The sequence below is a fragment of the Postia placenta genome (genome assembly GCF_002117355.1).
Source record: "Postia placenta MAD-698-R-SB12 unplaced genomic scaffold POSPLAscaffold_20, whole genome shotgun sequence".
NCBI classification, from domain to species: Eukaryota; Fungi; Basidiomycota; class Agaricomycetes; order Polyporales; family Adustoporiaceae; genus Rhodonia; species Rhodonia placenta.
Window position 1 is genome coordinate 374,787 of NW_020169851.1, and position 21,550 is coordinate 396,336.

At 52.3% G+C, this 21,550-nt stretch overlaps 5 protein-coding genes across 5 annotated transcripts; 2 read left to right on the forward strand and 3 right to left on the reverse strand.

Moving 5' to 3' along the window:
- Window positions 1-2,133: 2,133 nt before the first annotated feature.
- On the reverse strand, window positions 2,134-2,733 carry POSPLADRAFT_1158437 (hypothetical protein; the record flags this gene model as incomplete). The annotated part of the gene is made up of 3 exons (XM_024487321.1): window positions 2,134-2,277; window positions 2,318-2,391; window positions 2,523-2,733. 3 exons carry the CDS (start codon window positions 2,731-2,733, stop codon window positions 2,134-2,136), a joined length of 429 nt encoding a protein of 142 aa, XP_024333741.1.
- A 1,279-nt stretch (window positions 2,734-4,012) lies between these two features.
- On the forward strand, window positions 4,013-7,627 carry POSPLADRAFT_1157937 (hypothetical protein; the record flags this gene model as incomplete). The annotated part of the gene is made up of 11 exons (XM_024487254.1): window positions 4,013-4,093; window positions 4,536-4,635; window positions 4,857-4,925; window positions 5,023-5,094; window positions 5,162-5,280; window positions 5,338-5,450; window positions 5,684-5,861; window positions 5,918-6,536; window positions 6,589-7,014; window positions 7,070-7,490; window positions 7,543-7,627. 11 exons carry the CDS (start codon window positions 4,013-4,015, stop codon window positions 7,625-7,627), a joined length of 2,283 nt encoding a protein of 760 aa, XP_024333742.1.
- Window positions 7,628-12,402: 4,775 nt separating this feature from the next.
- Window positions 12,403-13,058, reverse strand: POSPLADRAFT_1109787 (hypothetical protein; the record flags this gene model as incomplete). Its single annotated transcript, XM_024483352.1, has 2 exons — window positions 12,403-12,552; window positions 13,014-13,058. Coding segments are annotated over 2 exons (195 nt in total), but the record flags the coding sequence as incomplete, so codon positions are not given.
- A 2,830-nt stretch (window positions 13,059-15,888) lies between these two features.
- POSPLADRAFT_1050355 (hypothetical protein) lies at window positions 15,889-16,854 on the forward strand (the record flags this gene model as incomplete). The annotated part of the gene is made up of 3 exons (XM_024479971.1): window positions 15,889-16,235; window positions 16,344-16,356; window positions 16,414-16,854. 3 exons carry the CDS (start codon window positions 15,889-15,891, stop codon window positions 16,852-16,854), a joined length of 801 nt encoding a protein of 266 aa, XP_024333744.1.
- Window positions 16,855-18,198: 1,344 nt separating this feature from the next.
- Window positions 18,199-20,919, reverse strand: POSPLADRAFT_1067971 (hypothetical protein; the record flags this gene model as incomplete). The annotated part of the gene is made up of 14 exons (XM_024482251.1): window positions 20,572-20,919; window positions 20,402-20,502; window positions 20,305-20,341; window positions 20,181-20,240; window positions 20,106-20,118; window positions 19,972-20,048; window positions 19,425-19,910; window positions 19,312-19,367; window positions 19,076-19,257; window positions 18,876-18,950; window positions 18,758-18,813; window positions 18,587-18,702; window positions 18,334-18,516; window positions 18,199-18,267 (listed from the first exon to the last, which is right to left on the reverse strand). The coding sequence occupies exons 1-14, from the start codon at window positions 20,885-20,887 to the stop codon at window positions 18,199-18,201; spliced, it is 1,827 nt and encodes a 608-aa protein (XP_024333745.1). The 5' UTR covers window positions 20,888-20,919.
- Between the last annotated feature and the right edge of the window lie 631 nt (window positions 20,920-21,550).

A 21,550-nucleotide genomic window follows, 5' to 3' on the forward strand; every position in this document is an offset into this window, starting at 1 on the left:
ACTGTACGATTAGATTAGATGGGGCGGCAGCGCACGGCACAGCTCGGGCTCCGCTGACACAGCCGCTCTGACTCACCGGCCTCCGGGGCCGCGTCGGCATGCTGCGCACAGACCAGCTGCGCACGGACCAACGTGCACAGCCTGCCCTAATCTCCCCATGTATATAAGCCGGCCTCTGCTGCCCTAGGGACCTCAGTTTCGACCTCTTGTCCCTAGGTCAGTAAGCCCTCATTTGTATTCCTTTCCTACCTTACTAACTAATACATTCACTTGTCCCTAGCCTTAGGTTTGAGCTTCGCTCACCATCGCTTCGGTGAGAACCAGTCGGACGCCCCTTGCTTTTAGGTATTCCCCTGTCGCTTGACCTCAAGTCGCGACAAGCACCGAGAGAGTATCTAGAGGTAGTCAGCGACACCCCGATGCAGTAGGCCATGTTAGTGGGAAGAAGCGGTGTGCGCATGGTTGCGTTGTCCGCATCAGATTGAAGGCAGTATGCACATCTTCAAGGGCTGACAGTATTATATTCACTGCTCCTCGCAGACCTGTATATTCCGCGCGCTACTACATCAATTCGCATACAGAACACATCTGTGTTGTGGTTGGTTCGACAGCGCCAGACATGAACTGGGGCAAAATATTGAGGCGCTTGCTTGCAATCCTTGCCTCAAGTGGTGTCGGAGCCGACAGGAAGAGCTATAGTAGTTGCCGAGGAGGGGAGATGTGTTGTTACATACGACAGGATTTACCTCGTCCGAACGCTCTATCAAGATATATTGCTCAACGCGATTGTTCACGAGAGGCTATTATGGAAAGCGTGAGGCGGGGGCAATGGATGGAAGCGGGGGGATCATAGCGCTTTCTGATGGCATATACTATATCAGCTACCATGAGTCAGGGACGGGCCTAGGCAGTACAGCTCGCCTCGCCCCGATAAAACGAACACAAATAGTCATTTGACGTGAGCCTCGCTGAGGGACAGGGAGCGCATACTACGCGAAGCAGATCAAGATACTGGGAAGACCATGGATTACCGTGGTCAATTCCTGAGCGTCAGTGCGAACCCGTTCCATGTACTGAGCTTCCTAAGGCGCTTACTGCAAACGCTGGCTGCAATGGGGGGCGTATCGGAACCCATTCGCCATCTTCTCGAAGGATACGCTGGAGGCAGATGATCGAACATGCTCCACATGGAGAGGACGACCAGAGGGATGACGTCGCTTCGTAGGCGCCGATCTCGATGGTCGCCTTACGGGCGTCTACGTTCATCCTCATTGTCTACTGTCGTCTGGGTGGTCATCGCAGATCTGCGATGGGTGCATACAACAGCAGATACTCTCGCAGTTTGTCACCGCCGCCATTCCAGTGTCGATCCATCTTCAGCTCGTTGTCCAATACTAGCACAAACTCTGCCTCTTTGACTTTTACTCCTCGCTCCATGGAGAGCAAGACCGACTCTGAACTGCGGATATCCGGAGATAACTGGTCTGCGGTCCTGGTAGAGTGCAGGAGGGAACATGGCTCCTATGGCAGCGAGAAATATGTAGTGTTATCCGTTCATCCACTCGATGTAGTCCCACCGGCCGCGACAACAATTCCCACACCGACACTGTCTGTCAATCGTGTACTCTATTTTCCTGCATACTGCACATGGATTTCAGGTGGCGTCCCGCCAGTCATCCTTCCGACGTCGGCGGCTGATTTGAATCCTTTCTTTCACCCCGCGCATTGCCAGGATCCCTGGATACTATTGTATGCGCGCTCATTGCTGTCGAACCTCACAAGCTTGTCAGCGTGCCGTGCTGGGTATGCTGTTTTTTCCTATTGGAATCTTCGTTTGCCTGCTTATGGAACCTTGCCGTTTGTCTCTCCGTCGTGCGCGGACAACGAGCATGATGACTTGCTCAATGATGACGTCTGAAACGGGCGACATTCTGCAGCGATGCATTGGTCTAGGGGGGACTCTACCACCCGCGCAACGCGAATATCTGTACCTCTCAGACTAATCCTTCATGTCGTATTCCCTTGTCCATCGACGAACGTTCAATTGCCGGTTCGACTTCAAAGGTGCCCATGTCGCACGTACCGCTGCAAACATGATGCTGCGTTTGAGGTGCCGAGAGGATTTCTAGCTAGTCAATCCACTACTTGTTGTTGTCGCTTCGATGGCGCCGAACTCAAAGCGGTCCAAGGCGAAATGTTCCCGGCAGGCACACAGGCCTCATTTGTTGTGCAAAGCTCTCGCTTGTGACTAGACGCTTGCGCTCGAGCGAACATCACCTCCCAACAGGAGACATGTGCTATTCTTCAAGGGTATCACTTTTTCATTCAGGACACCAGCGTCGTCAGCACCCTTGTGACCTTGCTTGATATGCGAGGATTTGCCCCCCTCGTCTGAATAGTACCTACGTTGCGGCTATACATGTTCAGCCAACGATCCCGCATATACTTTTTACCACGAACGGGCATACCGTATACGTGTACGCAGTGAACTGCTAGGATGACCGCCGTCTTTGTGTCCTCACCTGTCGGTTCCATGATGTCTCCTTTCGAATACTCCGCTGGGTCCTCTTGATCAATGACATCATGCTTCACGCCCAGCAAGACTTGATATCTCACTGACGCGGAGTCCCACCTCTCGAGCGAGGCGTTTACCTCCATCCCACAATCCGACACCCATGAGTCATTGCCGCTGTCCACGGCCTGTGTGTACGTTAGCTGCTTGTTTATGGACATGCTCGAACTGATGCGTCTCTTCTTTACCGTATAGGCATCCACAGGATCACTCGCAGCACGTTGGACGACGGCACCGTGTCGCCTGGATCCCGCGCGCAATGCTCGCGCTGACGCCCACACAGCACATTTGCCGGAGGCGCAAGCGTACCTATCGACGTCTTGGATTTACACGTCCTGCTGGCTGCTGCACAGTAGCGTCCTACACGTCGTCCCCTCCTCGTAATCGAGTGCATACACGAAGATGGATCTAGAGGCGTCTCGTGAGCCTCCGGTGTCGCACGAGAATCTGATCCCTCTGGGAAGCGCGTTCACCTCGCCAGCGAATAATACAAAATAAGATGTGCATGACACCTGCGTGATTCGTGTGATAGTCTCCATCTGGAATAGACAATAATGTGCGGTGTATATGCTCTCGAATCTGCATGAGCACTCCAAGTTCGATCGCGCAGTCTGCGTCAATGCTGGTCGGTCCCAACAGCGCTCGCGGACACAGTGCTCGGTCCCTACGATACATTCATATACGCCGCGTGTCCACAACTCGGCTTCTCAAGTGCTACCTGATACTAGTGGATAGGTCGTATTAGGGACGTTTGTGGTGAAGTCGCCGTCAGCAGAACGTTTGGGAAGAGCAAGGACCCAAGGAAGATTGGGTGTTCATGTTGATGAATCGAAGTCGAGGGACCTATTGTGTTCCTACGAGAAGCTTACAGGCATGTGCGTTGCGGACACCAGAGTCATCGGGCAGATGTCGCTGACAGCCCGTAGGCGCCGAGTCTCTGTTCTTAGAGTAGTGGTCAGATGCGCGGAGGACACACCTCGGTAATGGCGTGGCATCGTGCGATGCGTATTGGACAGCTCGTACGCGCGAGGGAAGGGCACAGAACGATGACGTCAAATGAAGGCGCGAAGTAGAATCTCCATCACAGGCTGACGAGCGCTAGAACGGGATGGTGCTTGTCGTCGGTCGCCGTGTCTGCATGAGTCGCACTCTAGCTCCCTGCTTCTGTCATTTTCCCGCACACTTCTGCTACGAATGAGATGCACATACCTACCAGCTGACAACCGACTTCACCGTGCCGGCAAAAAGGCTTCTTTCTAGCTGTCCGCGATCCGACGCACATCCGCACTCCCCAGCGATCCTGTCTGCGCCTAGCACCGTATCTTATACTGTGCTACCAATATATACATCTTCCGGGGTTGCGATCCTAGAACCTGAGACTGTCCTCACCACTCATACCATCTGGTCTGCGCTGCAGCTGCTCGTCATCTTTGCCTCAGGATGGAGTACATGCTGGTCGGTCTGATATTGAGAACGAGTACAGTGGGCGCGATGATGAGCACGATGGTACAGGGAAGGATGGTGAGTCCTTGAATCCATTCATCGATTCTCGGCATCAATCACTCATGAGCTGCCCGATCCATTTTCTTCCATGCTATCAGAGCGTACCCTCTGCTGCCACGAGGGCTGCTCACTTCCCCAAAACACCTTTAGTCGCTCTCGCAGAGTAGCAGGACGACATAGAGTACATGGGTCGATACCTTCCTCCGCTATCTGAGGTAAATGCCGTCCACGTCCTCACTTCGAGCTTCATAACAATAGCTGCAGGTCGGTGACATCGCGCTGAATATGGACCTCTTAGTTCTTCACTCTGGTCTATTCTTAGAGCATGATACACGAATGCCTAACCAGGAATTGGGCCTAAAGATATGACTGGAACACAGACTGCAAGGTCTTGCACTATTGCGTGCGACAGCGGACGCACGTCACTAGTCCTTGCACCATCTTGGCTGGTTCATCCCAGCTCACCGCGCGACAGGATCGCGAGACCTTCCGCTTGAATTTGATGGCACAGGCAGCCCGTGGCTCCGCAGCATCGGACGTGTGCTGTCTCATCGTGGCGCGTAAGTGCCGTCAAGGCTATGCTCGCTACCAATCAAGCAAGACACCTTCCTTTCCATTCTTCAAGAGTTCGTGCTTCCAGAGTCGAGTGATTATCAGAAGCCGAAAACGGGTTCGGCGCTTTTACATCATCGCCCTGGTGGGAGGGTTCCTGGAGTCAAGTGATGCTTCCCAGCGCCCTTGTACTCGTCTAATGTTCTATAATCTCAGATCATCCGTTGAGGTGACTGGGGGCCTCTCTATATGGACCGTGCGAGGCAGATTATCCAACTGGTGCAGCATCCGGACACATGTATGTCCGTTACCCCATTAATAACCGCTCCCCTTAACATGATCTCCCACAGTCATTGTTTGACTAGGCTGATCTTTGCCGCAAGTCGCGCGTGCAGGTATTCATGGACAGCAGGCGCTCTCGCAAAAGCTCAACCCGTTCAAGGAGAACGTCGAACGCCAGCATCTCCGTGGATAACGCGGCTCATGCTAGCTCTCCTGCTGAGCAGGGCGGAGTCTCTCCTGAGGCTCATATAGACAGCAGCATTACCATGGCCATGGCGACTAGTCCCCGGCAAGCTGAGTCTTCGTCAAGGGAGGCCTCGCTCAAAGAGATTATCGCACTCCTCAATGATCCCTCATCCAATGCTGCCATCGTACGTACTGAAACCGGCTGTCGGTATGCGCTGAAAACCGCTGAAATGGGGAAACAGGGAGATACTCGTACGTGGGATGGTACGATGGCCGATGCTTCCGCTGCGGGTCGCGGCCCCCCCCCGCCGATATCTCAGCGACAGTTGAACAGCCCAGAAGACCAACTGCAAAGGTGCGCTTCTATAGCTACTTCTTGAAAGTGCCTTCCTCAAGAGGAACCAGGACGGCTCTAGCAACTCTTCTCAAGCAAGTAAACACGCACCTGCACGAGGCACAGCGGTAGAGTACGAAAGCATGACGGCAGGAGTACCTCTAGAACATCCGTACATTCCTCTACAAGTACGGAATCCCTTGAGTTTCATGAGAATGTCTGACTAACGCAGTCGCCAATATATCGAAGAACAGCGCTCTTTCAAAGGCCGGAGAAACGCAGACCTCAGAGGAAGCACACAAAGAGGCGTCACAAAACTCGGATGATACGAAGATATCAGAAGCCTGGAAGCTTTGCGCGGAACAGGCGTGGAAGAGAGAGGACCTGCTCGTTCAGAAGTGGAAGAACGAAATCAGTTATCTCTTGACTTTTGTGAGTACTTGCCTCGCCTCACAGCTTCCCACAGGAGCTTGATATATGCCATATAGGCCGGTCTGTTCTCGGCCGCCGGTCCACCGACATTGGCTTGCTTGGCGAGTGAGCAGGATGCGGCTACAATTATGTTGCCAAGACAAATAAGCGTTGAACTCCTGGTCGGGTATCTCGAAGAGATCGCAGGCGGAAAGTTCGAGGCGGTGCCTCTGTTTCGGTACCTGATGTCGATGATAGAAGCCGCGCCACCGGACGTGGCGCGCACAACTACAGACATCTCTGTGCTGCGTTCGGTAATACGCCCATATCTCCTGCAAGCACCCTCCGTGATCACCATTCTCCCCGTCCTTTACGAGGTCCTGGAGTGCCGAGCGCAAGGCGCGGACACGTCCGCCGACCCGCCGACATTGACGTGGTCGATGAATGAGCAAGACGCCGCTGCAACCACGGCTCTCACAGAGATATGCATTGACTTTCTGGACAAGTATCTTTGCGAGATCGGAAGCGGACAGTTTGAACAGGTTGCTTTATTGGATCATTTGGCATCATCGCTTCACTCCATGCCGCCTGATGCCGCAAGGACAATCTCCTGTCAGATCATGGAGACCCTCCGGACGTGCGGTCCCCATGATGCGACATGGGAACAACGTCATGATCTATGTGCTATTTGGTCTGGTGTGTGGGCATTCATATCCGAATACAAAGCTGTCCTCTAATTATGCTCAAGCTTCCTTCATCGATGAGGTTGTCCGCCCGAGCATTCAGTCTGGGGGCCTTCCTCTGGAGATTGCCCTTCAGGTCTACCATAATATTGTCCGGTATCGCATTCGTGGCGTGGACTATTCGCAAACATGGTCTAGAAACACAATCACTGGAGCCGATGCCGATGCCGTCACTGCCATGGGTTATCTATCGCTAGAGATGTTCACCAGGATCATGTCGGAGGTGACTGATACGACAGAGCTTCACCGACATCAAATTCAAACCCTTGCTGTCATACACAACCTCTTGGTGGATGTTCCACATGGCCTATTAGCAGCCCTTCACGGCCTTGTTCGCCTATTGCCTGCTCCAGAGCTCCATCCACAAGTCCTGGACATGCTTGTATTCACCATCTGGAACCTTGACGGGGGATTCCGACTAGACATCGAGGGTAGGTATCTCATACCATCTGGAAGTCCGCCTTATACTCACCACGTACTCTGCAGACACCCGGAAACTGCTCACATTCCTACCGCACGCCCGCGAGCGGCTCAACACTGAGCAATTCATTAAGATCACACGTTTAGCACTTCAGCACTCCGCACGACTCCCACCTGACGACTTTGGCTGTGTGTATAGCGATGTTTGCGGCGCGCTGGACATCGTTGTTGAGTGCTTCCGCTCGTCTCAGATGGGGGTGGCCCAGGCGGACGCCTGGTTGGCATTCTCGAACCTCCTCGATGTATGCATAGAGCTCGCGCGAGTGGATATTGCACGGCCAGCCGGCGATGATAGACATTTGACCCGAGATGTTGTCAATGCACTGGAGCGCTGCGCATCTCAATGCCCCGAACGCCACAGCTTGAGATTTTGGATCAGACATACAATGCAGGAGATATGCAGTATTTGCGGTTACTCTGCTGGCTCGTATGTGTCCCATTCTGCTCTCAGTACTCAGCCCTGACACGACATTTAGCAGCGTCGCTGAGAAGCCACAAGAGGTGTCGATGAAGCACCTATGGAGCATCCGTGGGCGGTTGAGGAGACTCGTGTGGTATAGGTAAATTGAGAATGTATGTAATATGTATGGTCGCCATGTCGTCATTGTGGTAGCTTACGGCCCTCGAGTTAGGCTGCAGACAGTATATACACTTTCGCGAGGTCGTAATGTGATATCGTCTAGTTATTGAGAGACCTGCATTATCCCGCATACTGCTACCAAGTTTTGTTTGTGTTATAGGAAGTTTAAAATCGTCAGAAATAGACTGGGGCACAATATTGACATCCCTTGAAACACTCGCCTATGATCTGTCTTCAGATGCTGTTGGAACCGGTGGGATGAGCTGTAGGAGTACCCATGGGAAGGCGATGTCTTGATACATGCTACATGACGTACCTGGTCTGAGCGCCCCCTCAAAGTACGCCGTTCAATGTGATCGTGGAAAGGAGACTATCGCGGAGAGCATGACTCGTGTACGATAGACGTGAGTGGGGGGATAACAGCGCTGTTGGATTGCATTTACGTATCATGTACCGTGAGTCAACGGCGAGCCTAGAGAGCACAGCTCACCTCTCCCAAGGTAAGACAGTCACGTACGCTTATTTGGCGTGAACATTGCCGAGGGACAGGGTACCGATATTACGCGAAGGAAATCATTTCATACCGGGAAAGACCATAGAATACCGTGGTCAACTCCTAAGCGTCAGTACAAAGCCGTGTCATGTATTGACCAGCGAGCTTTCTAAGGTGCTGACTGCAACCTCCGGCTGCAGATGAGGGGCGTATCTGAGCCCATTTGATGGTCGAGTGACAAGAGGACGTGCCATCGTCATCGATCTTGGACATGATGTTGACAAAACGCTGTAAGTGCCGCCTCGTCGGCGTCTATGACGATGCTCACCGTCAAGGAACAGCCATCCGCTAGACAACGCTATGTGGAGTCGTCTCTGGATGTCTGTGTCCTTGTCTCTCTCCAGGTATGAAGATCTGATTGGCGGCGTCTGTCGCTCACCCGCGGCTGCTCTTACCATTGGGCTTGTGTACCCTCCACAGAGACCACCTCCCATCTTGCGGCATGCACTCGTGAGTCCATATTCATGCGCTGAGGATACATCCAAAATCCTCCACCCTTTCAATGCTAATGCAACAGAGATGGACCTGATTCCCCTCACCCACACTATATCATCGTTCCTCCATCCTCATCGCACCTCCTCCATGCTTCTGTATCTGCACGTCCTCTATCAAATGACACAGCCGAGCTCTATCCTTGGCTGTCGTCCTGGGTGGTGCTGTTCATATGCCAGTGAGCATCCCCGCTTCAGGACACCTCAGGACGGAACGGGCTCAGGAGTGCCGCGTTTCTTTTGGATGCGCGTCTCCTGCGCAGAAGGGTGGCCATCATGGCTGCCATTGCGCTCGACTCATCGGGCACGGGCCATTCAGGACAGAGATGGGGGCAGTTTGGATGTATTGACAACCCAGAGGACTGAGCGCGCTGTGCAAAACGAATATCTCATTTGTGTGCGTGCTACGGTCCCTCTTGCGTCATATATTGATCAAAGAATACGCCCCACCGTTCGTCCCTCCATTGTGCGTAGACAGTAATACTATTCGCTCAGTGATGACTTTCATATATGCCTGACGCTGATGCATAGCGAGCGTATCGAATGCACACCAGCTACTGACAACACGGCCGTTTCGTCCTCCCGATATTTCACGTACGGTGGGATGCGTTCCCGCAGACCTCGACGTCTGACACGAGGGCCTCCTGTGATCAGACCGTAGCCGAGGGTGCATGGTCCTTCTCGCGCACCCACCTACGTCCCTTAACGGCCATTCCACCATGTCACCCGCCCTTTTGCGTGCAACGTCCAGTGCACAGACTCGACGTTCGCTGTAATTAGCAATTCTGTCAGGGTTCGATTGTGCGCTGCGGTTCATGTCGGCGGTGCAGAAACTCAGCAGTGTTCGAGGAGGCGTTTCCCGGTACTCTGATATGCACTGCGTTGGTACGTCCGAGCGCCTCACCGCACAGTCGACAAGAGACCGCACAGCTGCTCCCACAACCTACTACTACTGTCTATAGAACAGCTCGTGTCCTGTAGGATGGCCAGGTCAGACCAGTCTGCATCTCCCAGTCTCGACGGTTCCACAGATCCCATCAGTCGCAGCCCACTACCGCCAGATCCGAGTATGGAGGCAGGATTATATGCGGACCCGCCAACAGACGGGCCTTCAAGCTCCTCTCATGCTTCTGTATTGGCGCCGCGTGAGCGTGCGCGCCGACGAGCACGCGACACCAGAAGCGCCGACACCAATACGCTGGGGGGAGTAGATTCACAAATGCAGAATTCAGCACAATATTCCGACAGCAACGACTGGTCCGTCACCGAGGCAGACCGGGGCAGAGCGGAGGGGAGATAACGTCACACACAAAAGGACACTGACGCGTGTCGTGCGTGACCACGTGGGCGTGCCACGGACGCGTCCCCTTCCTTAGCGCTGACTCCAATTTGTAGTGTCTCTAAAAACGAAGTAGTGCGCCGATGCTTGTGCTCCTGCCTAGCATTGCTTTCCACTCACTTCCAATTGAGATATCTCGATGAAGCGTGGTGAAGCCATAAGTATCTCAGTGTTCCTAAACAGATGATGGAGCCCAGCGCCCTCTGTCTGGCACATGTCGCTAGGCGAGTTTACTCTGAGTAACATTCGTGCTCCCGATACATTGCAATCATGGTTGACATTGTCTGATTTCTTCCATTCTTGCAGCGATGACCTTGTTTCACAGATCAAGCACCAAGAGCGCATCATTCACATGGAGCTGATCATTGATATTTACCGCCTGTGGTGCAAACGTAGTAATCATGCCAGTACCAAACGCCCATAGCGTCGGTAGGTACTTCACAATGTCTGATTGTTGTAGCACATAAGGTCTATTTCCTCGCTTGTGTGTCGGGATTTGTGGCTCATGATGGTTGTCCTAGATCCCGAATTCGTCTCGAAGCGCAAGCTAGTGCTTTAGAGGACTGGTAAAGTTGGATGGGCAGGCGGCGCATCGTGAGCACGAGCGCATCGCCGAAGTCACGCTCATGAACGCTTCTGCCGCTCGCCGACGCGCAGCTCCTCGAGACGCAGCGGGCTGTCCCAAAGCGTCACAACAATTGGCACCCACCCTCAGACGTCTGATGTCTACTGTTTCATGTATCCATGAAATTGTGTCAACTGCGTGGTGTACGTGGGTCCGATGACGGTGGAGCTTGAGCCTCACCGCCGTGAGCTGACAAGTCCCTCAGTCAAGTGCCGCTAGCCCCCGGGTATAAAAGTCGATGCTCAACTGAAGACGTGCCCCGCCAGCCAGTTTAACACTCCCATAGCTACAGCTGAAATTTGGTATGCATTCACATATAACTCATGACGTTCGAAATGTGTCCACTGACCTCCAGCACTATGTTGCAGAAACATCCATACAGAATGCGTGCCGCTATCTCTACTACCGCTCTCGCCATCTTTATCGTTGGGTTACAGCTCGCGTATGCGGATCCGGTCCCAGCACCCCCGAGCACAACGTCTAACGTCCCCTGCGTCGGAGAAGGAGGGAAATGTACAGTACCTGATGGGCTGGCCTGCTGTGCGCCATATATATGTAACGATGTCGCTATCTTTGGAGCGTCCGGTACTGGAGTGAGTCAAAGAATGCTCTCTTTGTGACAAGTCCTAATTGTTTCGCTTCGCACGCTAGATCTGTGCCCTCCCTTTAGCAACATCCTGAATGAGACACTCTGCACGCCCTGCATTGACACCGCATGTAGTAGCTTGCTGCCCATGTCCATGTATTAAGCACAGGCAGACAATCAGAATCTCCTTCCGAAGGAGCAATTGACTGGGAAAATGTTGCAATAACTACCACCCTCACACATTCAACGTGTCAGGGAGTGGGATTTGTGCTTTCATCCCGATGAACGGTAACCGTCTAGCTTGTAGGCCATCTACTAGCCTGAGCCTGAGCCTGGATAGGTACTGCGTCCTTGTGCTATAGAATATTCTCTACATGACCGCATATGTGCGTCACTGTTGGGACTTGGATTGTGGCGAGCGCATGCCACCGTATTTGGCATTGCTTGTGGTACCTCGCAGACTTTGCGCGAGCCGTTCTGTACGTTCCTTACGCGTTTGACAGAGCTCGGACAAACACGATATATTTTCGCTAATCGTTCTCGCTTCGGGTTTCGGACGAACTTTGACAGTTACCCCAGTACCTCATCATCGACTGACACGCCTATAGATTAATTTTGACTAGTTTTTTCTAGGGCTCTGCACTCCCACTTGCCTATCGCAAGTCATCCCCCGCGTTCCACTGTGTCGTTCCTTGCTGCTGCGTACGCCAGAAATATTCACGCTCGGATTGAACACGAGGGCCTCGGGGTGATATCTGCCAGAGCCCGGGGCATTCGGCATCAGTAAAAAGGTACGAAGCAAATAAGGTCCCGTGACCCATGCAAACCCGCACGTCACGGTCGGCGCATTACTAGCCCTTGCAAGACATCCCGTGGCGTCACTAGTATGCTGGGATATTATCTGACATCGAACTGCTGTCTAAGTATTATAAAACACTACCAGTCTGGTCATACTTATAGAAGCGCTTACAATAAGGTGGCGAGCCTGCTATTCAGCATCCGAGGACTGGGAAGATCGGACTATTCGTGTGAGGTCCTCCCAAGACCGAAAAATACTTGCGGCCCTTTGGATGGTCATGGCAGAATCCTCGACCTGAAGCTCACTGGAGCCCTCCTGATATAGTGTCTCTGCGATAAGTGCATTTGGAGGGTTTTTGAATACCAGTGTACGTCTAATCTCTATTCGGGCGTGAAGCTGCTTTGCGTAGTGGTTGCGGGGTCTTGAGCGCAGAATCCCATACCATGCGATGGGTCTAACGACATCGCAAGTGCCACTCATTTCTCCTCGCGCAACTTTGAATTTGTCATAGAGAATCTAGAGGGTGTACCGTGACAGAAAAAGACAAATTGTGGTGCACAAACATTCTCAATCAAGCCGAGATCGTGACAGTAGGCCAGTCTCGATCAGTGTGCCAGTTAGTCAGCCAGTCCTTGCCTCGGATCTAGTGTTCTAGCTCTTCTGCAGCATATAAATAATGCTACTATTCTACTCACAGTTCGACCACTTGTTCCCTATCCGGTGCGTGATAATCGCATATTATTGTCAACTGATGATTTGCTTCAGCAATCTCACAGGAAAGTAGCGAAGATGTAGGTGTCTAATCTGCGGAATTTTCTTATACAGTAGTCATGATCCGGATGACATCCTCAAAAGCCTGCTTCGAGGCCTCTTGGTGCATGAAAATGTTCTTGTCCTGGTGTACAGCTCTCACGGTGCTCAATTTGACAGGGCTTCCGGCACTTGTGAACGAGTTCCTGCACGGCACTCGAGGCCACCTTACGTAGTATGAGGAGACTATTGGCTGGTGTAACAAGTATGTGTCAGAGCCTCTCGTATTTTCGACATAAACTGATACATAATTCCTGTAGTTTCTCGCTGTCAACTCCCTGCTCAGGTGAGCCTAAGGCGACTTCTATGCTGACCTTGGTTGCTTAATATACGACTTTAGTTCTGTTGAAGAGGTTACAATCTCTCGCTTTTCAACATATTGTGCACTAGGCAGTTCACTAACGTAGAGGTACGTCATCCCGCTGTCATTGATGCAGCTCTGTAGTCAGCGACCCACCATTTTTTCGCACCTGTGCATTTCTCCTGCTATGTAATGTATCAAACCCGATAAATAATATGCCACAGTCGTATTTTGATTGGATCATCTGCGGGTGACTGGTCTGTCACGGAAGCGAACCGATATTGCAGTGGATTGATTAGTGTTATGGATGCAGCCCATACAATCATTAGTCGGTCTGGCAATGTATCACAATAGTTGGTATAATATTATACCATGCATGACCTTATGTAGGCTGCTAGCCTCGCCAGCCTTGCATGCTCTCGATAGTCATATGGGCCTAGCTACCTATTTTGGCTCTTACATCACCCCGCTGATTTATCATCATGGCAATACAAGACTGTAAAACAATAGCGGTCTCTCGTGAGCTGGCCGGACCTTACAAGGCCATACGAGTACATGCATGGCCATACATAATGCGTTCCTTTTTGCTGATGTCTGACTATGCCGCGTCGCTCGCTCCCCGCTCGTTTCCACCTCTTCCGCTCCCTGCGTGCTCATGATCGTGACCCCAGCCGCTCAACTGTTGCGGTCTCGCTAACATCCCTCCTCCGATTATCGAACGCTATTCAGGGAGGACGTACTCCTGATTTGGAAACATGCCAGACGACAGTTGACGTCACCTCCATGTATGGCAGCGTCTGCTTCCGCCCAGCAGGTACTGCTACCGCTATGTCCTCTTGCTACGTCAATATACATCACATACGCTCACTGCTCTACTGTTCACTGGTTTCGGGAAAGCACCTCGCATACTGACTTCAGGTCAGGTCTTAGAGTCATCGTTTGCGGCGCTATCCATGCTCGGACATTGTCTCATGGCTATAACAACTTGGATCATGACACTGCTTTCACTGCCCGTTTGATAATTACATATACCGTTGGCCCGCAATTTCTTTCCCACTCTCCAGCGCGTCACACATCGCCCACAAGCGAGAACTCGTGTACAGTGCGAAGCTTCTCGCCTTCCTCGAATGCAGGGACACAGACATGTCGTAGCGGGCTACTGGTCTCGATTCAGACGTGTTTATCCCGAAACAGTGCGCATTTCGAGGTTGGAATGTACGAAAGATAGGTAGACCGGACCAACCGGCCAAGCCGGCGAACGCTGCTCGAAACGGCGAACCTCTGCGTACAGCACACCACACGTTATCCGCCGGTGCTCTGGTCGGCTGGATGATAGGGTGTCTATGATTCTGCTCTACTCAAGGCACGGACATTTCAACAACACGAACACTCGCAGAATGCCGTGGAGTGCATCCCTAAATCCTACTATGGTTAACGAGATCCATGTGTACACGGCTGTTGCGTTTCGGGGCTGCCTATTGGTTACGGGCTGACTGGTCGTCTGTCCTGCCCTGCGTCGCTCGTTTGCGGTCCATGATGACTGTTCAGACGCCTCAGCAAGCTACGGTTGCGGAAAACATGAATGCAGGGACGTACCAATACTTCACTGAGGCGGGAGTATGGCTGCGACGGTATGATATGGCCCGTTATGGCCCTGCAGAACAGAACAACGCAAGCACATACATTAAAAATAGTTCGCGTACTGATCGAGTTGCAACGGATGAAATCGAGCTGTTTGCTGCGGGGAAGGATGAGGGCGCACATTTCTAATTAGACACAGAAGTGCGCAGACTATATGCAATGTTCAGCTGTAATTGCGTCGTGCTAGCGACACGCAATCGGCCCTCAGCTAAGCGAATCAAGCCGAATGGCACCTAGATGCCATGCAAGGCGAAACCATAGAGGAAATGTCTGCACAACCGAAGGAGGATCCCGCTCTCGCGCTGCTACTCGATGGCACATGTACGTGAAGATTTGGCAGTCCTTGCGTCTTGTAGGGTACAAAACAACAGATTGAGGATTTTATGGCAATGACTCATGAGCGAAAGACACCACGATGTTGGAACTTGAGATTGTGGCGAGCGCATGCCACCGTATTTGGCCATGTTTGTAGTACCTTGCAGACTTTGCGCGAGCCGTCCTGTACGTTCCTTACGCGTTTGACAGAGCTCAGACAAACGCGATATATCTTCGTTGATCGTTCTCGCTTCGGGTCTCGGACGAACTTTAACACACGAATCAACAAGTGGAGAGCCTGATCGAGAGAGCGACGTGTAATATAAGCGCGCGTCGGACTCCTGCGTGTAACGTGTTCCGGTCCTTCGGGGTATTGGAGTTGTTATCCAGGGAGCTAGCGTCCATCACTGCAGCTTACTTTTAGCGCCTTGCAGCAAGTCGAGCGTCATAGAGGGCTCACGTAAGTATAAAGGCATTGATATTCTTACAGATCATAAGGTATGTTGCGTCACCGGACATCGAAAGCACGACATGCATCTTCGGTGGTTCGCACAGACTGCTAGCGGCTCTGGGAATGGTGAATGACCTTCTAACACGGGCAGTCAATGGCGACAGCAGCTATAAAACTGCTGACTGATCCTATGCTGACATATTCCCCGAGCTGCGCTCTCCGACTTTCTAGGACATAAACGACGTATAAAAACAGTGGCGCAAAACCCTGTACAGTCAGTTCCCTGGCCAAACATTCAAACCACTTACATCGGACAACCAAGACCGCTACACCAATGGCTACCGCTGCAGTTCACCAGCCGCACGACGTCCCGACGACGATGAACTACTACATCCCTATTGGCGAAGACGCGCCATACCGGTATGTGCAGAGCCCGCCCGAGGGCGTCCCCTTGCACAACATCGGCAGGGAGCCGCACCCCGTTGTCGTGCATAACGTGCGCGGGCACGAGGCCGACTTCTTGATCGACACCACGGGCTTCCAGTATGTGAAGCACGTTAGCGCTGAGAAGGAGTTCGACGACGAGAAGCGCATCACGGATGTGTACTACAAGGAAGTCGAGGAACTTTTGAAGAAGGAGGTGGGCGCAAAGCGTGTCTTCATTTTTGACCACACTATCAGGTGAGCCAGTATGCGGAGCGGGACTCGAAGATAGGCGCAGGCTGATCGAGTGCGCAGACTGCAGCCCGTCGATACCACAGACACAGATGTAGGCGAAACTCCTAGCAGGCGTGGGCCAGCGGTAAGCCCTCTTCCTGCTATTTACTCCGCAAGTACTGAGTGACATGTATACCGCCAGGAACTCGTCCACATTGACCAGACGTACGACGCGTCCGTGAAGCGTGTCCAATATCACCTCGGTGACGAAGCAGACCGCCTGCTGCAGGGGCGCGTTCGCATCATCAACGTCTGGCGCCCTATCCACCACCCCGCCGCGCACAAGCCGCTCGCCGTTTCTGACTGGCGTTTCCTCGATGAGACGCACGACCTCGTGCCTGCACGCCTCATCTACCCGCACCGTGAAGGCAGCACGTTCAGTGTGCGCTATAACCCGAAGCATCAATGGTACTATCTGTCGAACCAGACGCCTGAAGAGGTGCTACTGATCAAGTGCTACGACTCGGATGTTGACAAGGCACGGTTGACTCCGCACACCGCATTCCCGGATACGACGAGCCCGCCGGAGGCACCGCACCGCGAGTCTATCGAGGTCCGCTGCCTTGTGTTTGACAGGGAGTAGAGACGGCCGCGTGCGTCGTAGAATTGTACCCTCATAGTCGCGTGTATGTCTCATGTATTTGTTGGGATAGTCAACGGGGTTGTAACCAATCGATGGGGTAATAAAAGCTCCTCAAGCTCTTGCGATATGCTACAATATGGAACGATAGATGAAGATGAAGACTGAAAGACGCAATACGTGGATTCAGAGATAAAATATACACCAACGAACTAGCGAGATCACTTCGCTAACTCCATAACCTAACCCGTTAGCAGATTGAAACTCGCACGGCTCTCTCACATTGTCTAAAGGATACATGTGAGCGATGTACAAGTTTAAAGTAGCAGTTTTTACTACTCGTAGATCGTTCCTCGGTGTAGGACAGGTAACCTATAAACGGGAATTGACCTCATGCTGGCAGATAAACTGTCGCCCGCCGACTCGCGAAGAATCTGGTTGAGCCTATTCTCATTCTGAGTTTGTTATATTACTATTGTTCATGGACTGAAGGTGTGTGAAGTGGTAAATAATGGGCAAACAGCGCTGAGCGAAGTGTACGCCAACTGGTGTAACACAATGATCATTTTTGCACTGCTATATATGCCAGCGTTGGAACGATGCGCCGCAATTTAGACTCGAGTGAGCCTTGCTCTAAGGGAGGGTGCGCAATGAGTTCCAATGTGACATAGGCACTATAGCCTGGGCAGGACGGCCGGTGAAGATAAACGTAAAAAGGCTTGCGCACCGGGAGATTCGTCAACATCGCAGCTGCAAGACAAAGACATCGAGGACGATGGGCGAGAAATGATAATTCCAGTCGATCGAGCCGACCAATTAGCCCGCAATCAGACCGCCCCCCTTCCTTCCCAAATTCCATTGTGCCGCGTCTAAGATGCATCTAATATTACCCCGCAGTAGATCGCGACGGAGTAGTGTTCGAGCAAACCATTATACTGCTCCTCCATGGGTGGGCTCAAGTTCTCCGTCCAGCCACTGTCCGACCACATTGTTATACCCCTATTTCTCGTGATAGCTTCGAGAATTGGATCTCATGAAGAGAAAATCATCGACCAGAACAGGACAGTCGGTCCAGAGTCTAGACTTGAGCAGATCATGAGCATATTGAGGAGTTCACTAGCGGTTGACAAGCCGTTACCCTCACAGAAAAGTAAGACATACGCTTGCTGCATAGACTTCAACGACAAGCAGATGCAGGCAGATCCCAAGAAGTGACTAGAAGAGTGGTGATTCTGTATAGCTGTAGGTATTGTTACACTATATGCGTTAGCGGCTACTACAATATCTTACAATGTTGCATCATCCCCATGTCTCACGCAATCAACGATGAAAATGTCTCACAGTCGGTCAGATGCCAACATCCCGATCGTCCTTGTCAAAGTCATCGGCCTCTACCATCTTGACCCACATACCGCCCTGACCACGGCGCGTGAGCTCACGAATTTCTATAAGTGTGACTGCATGAAACAAAATGTTACTCACGTTAGAGTATAGAGTGAGGTGGGACTTGGGCCAGAATCGTTCGATGCGCTTACGGCCCCAGCCGGTGACCGCCCACTCCGCGGGAGGGAGAGATTCAGGCGGCGCGGCCTCGGGTGCTAGCTCCATCGCAGAGAAGTGTTGCATTAGCTTGATCAGGAAGAAGGACATCTCGTTATACGCAAACTACGATCAGAGAACCTGTCAGCCAACAATTTCGTGATACTACGGTTGCGAGATGTGGAGTAACACACACCTGTTGCCCAAGGCAGATGCGCGGGCCAGCATTGAACGGGAGGAATATAAACGGGTTCTTCGTGAGGTACTTCGCAACGCGGTCATCGAGGAAGCGGTCGGGGTCAAACTCGTCCGCTGCACATTTGATTGTGATAAACGTTCAACCTTTAAGACCAGTCTTGCCACCCACCATCGGGTCCCCAGTACTCCTTCCTGCGATGCATTGCGAACACCGTGTACGTTACCCTGTGCGACGACATATCCAATTAGTACCTATAATAAGGGCTGACTGACCACCTAATACGCACGGAGTCTTCGGTGGTAGGTAGAACGGCTTGCCATTAGGATCGGGATTGGGGAGGGTGCCCTCGTGAATTGACCATCTGCAGCATTCTATTATTCTCATACACATGCGATCAGCTATCAGAACAACTCGCCTTATATTGAAGGGTCTAACAGCCAGTCAGCAACGCTCCTCAATTCAGAAATCGACTGGAGGACGGCTTACACAACAGGGTACAGTCGCAGCGTCTCATTGATTACCGCACGCAAGTACCGCATCTCCTTGATGTCTGCATACGTCGGACGGGCGTTCGGACCGACCTTCTCTAGAACCTCCGCACGCAATCGGTTGAATACGTCAGGGTACATGCACAAGAAGTACACCACGAATGTGAGCGTGCCGGCAGTCTGCGCACCGATAGTCAACATGAGATTGATTGCGTGTACAGATTGAAAACGCACAGTGTCACGCCCCGCGATGAGGATGTTGAGCACCTCGTCATGTAGCACAACCGGATCTGCAAAAATGACATCGGCACGCTCACCCCCTCCTAAACACATGCAGAGCCACCCACCGCTCGTCAGCCGTACCAGATGATCCAATAGGGTCTCTCCGTCGGTATCACTACTCTCCTTGTCATCGTGTATACCTGCTCCGATATTTGCCATATCCTCCTTCCGCCGCAGGGCATCCTTCAGAATCGGGTCCAGATACTCGTCTATGATGCGCATGTGCTCGCCCGTTCGACTCTTGCGCATCTCGAGCAGCGGCCAGATAGCGCCCATAGCCACACGCTCCGCAAGCACGATCTGCGCGCGCATGAATGCGCTCGCGACCGCCTCCGCACGTGAGGGGTTGGATGCGAGGGACTTGGAGGAGGGGTGCGAGAACGGCGTCGGATGCTGGTTATGAGGATACGGGAGCGGCGAGTGGAGCGAGTTTACGCAGGAGCCGAAGAGGAACTCGGTCGCAGAGTCGAGCGTAAAGCGCGAGATCAGGTCTTGGAAGTCGACGGCGTACCCTGAGTGGAAACGCTCGGTCATCTTTGCAACAGCTTGCTCTACAGACAACGTGTGTTTATCAAGGCTATTCAGTGCCGTGCACTATATCCAAGTGCATACCGCTGCGGCGATCAAAAAGTTCAAAGTGACTGATGCGGTCCCTGCTGAAGAATGGACGCGTCATCGCGCGATGCCATCTGAACATAGGATCCCTCGTTCAGCAGAGGCCGTTTGAGTCGCAGGTGGATACTCACTTCCACATATCGCCTTAATACGTGAATCATGTCTGGTTAACGCAGAATGTGCATCTTTACCTGGACACAACATACCATCAGCGTTAAACACGCCCGTTCCGAGAACTGAGGCCATCTCCTGTTTAAAGAGGTCGCCTACAAGGGCAAAGGTTTAGGCAAGGCGTATTTCATCGCAGAGCATGTCGTCCCTTTCGCTCACCTTTCTCAAAATTGTTGAAGTCGGTCGCAAGGACACTCTACAGTAGAGGCACGCTTAGCCTTGAATTCAATTTCTGCGGGAACCATTGCATGCCAACCTTGATGATGTTAGGATCGCACGTCAAATATGCCGTGCCCCCCAAGACATTCATCTGAACTGTGTTTCCTAGGTTGTTGAATAATTTCCACGCGAAGTCAGCTACGTACGATATCCACAGGTAGATCAGTTAGACATGCCGAAAAGAACCAGGCATAAGCGGCTATGTACCAATATACCCGGACTGCATCGTCTGCAACATCTCCTTCAAAATGTCCAGATTGCCGAGCTTCTTGCCCACCCACCGCGGCGGCATAATGGCGCCCAGGCGCGCAGCAGCTCGCTGGTATTTCCACTGTCGGTACCAAACACGCACTAATATCGTCAAGGGCGTGCTCGCGACCGTGAGGAGAGTCACCGGCCAAGTCGGGAGTGCGACGTCGGTATGTCGCCAGATGAAATTTGCGACGATGACGACACATACAGGAGCAAATGCCAGAATGAGGGACACACGGATCAGGAAGGGTACACCTGGAGGGAGTGCCATCGTTGAGAGGAGGCTCGGTAGCTCAGCTGAGGGAGTGGGCACACAACATCAGACAAGAGAATGATATCCCATAATTATGAGCACGCCAGAGGCATGCCGGACTTACGCGTTGCTCCCACAAACGTCCGAGTGGCGAGACCCGGCCTCGCTACTGATGATGCCATTGGTGTAAACAGAGGATGGTCGAAGTGATATCGAGCTCCTTGTCTCCCTCCGAGGACACAAGGCGGATTCTTGACGCAAACGGCGCCCTAAGGCATTGAGATGGGGTGAAGTCGATCCCTGAACGGAGTGCCAACGTGCTCTGCCAGGGGCCTCCATTGCCCGCAGTACTTACTGGTGGGTAAGATCGCCACTGACAGCCTGAGCGCTACGACATCACTTCTAAAGCGCCCATATGTCACAAGTGACTAAGCGCAGTAACATGACGCGCTGTGTCGCGTTGCTAGCAGCTCTTCGTGTACTTGCATCTTTTAATAACCTGCTTTCTGAATAACTAGCAAGCAGGGGAGCGCCACAGATTTTCATAAATGCCAGACCAAGAAGATGTGGATGACGTTGGCAATGCCATATGTGCAATGAATAGCAGACAATCGAATCAGAGACGGTCGTTCATTCTCGTGGGGAGATGAGAATTTACTCGCTGATTTTAGCTGCTTGGAT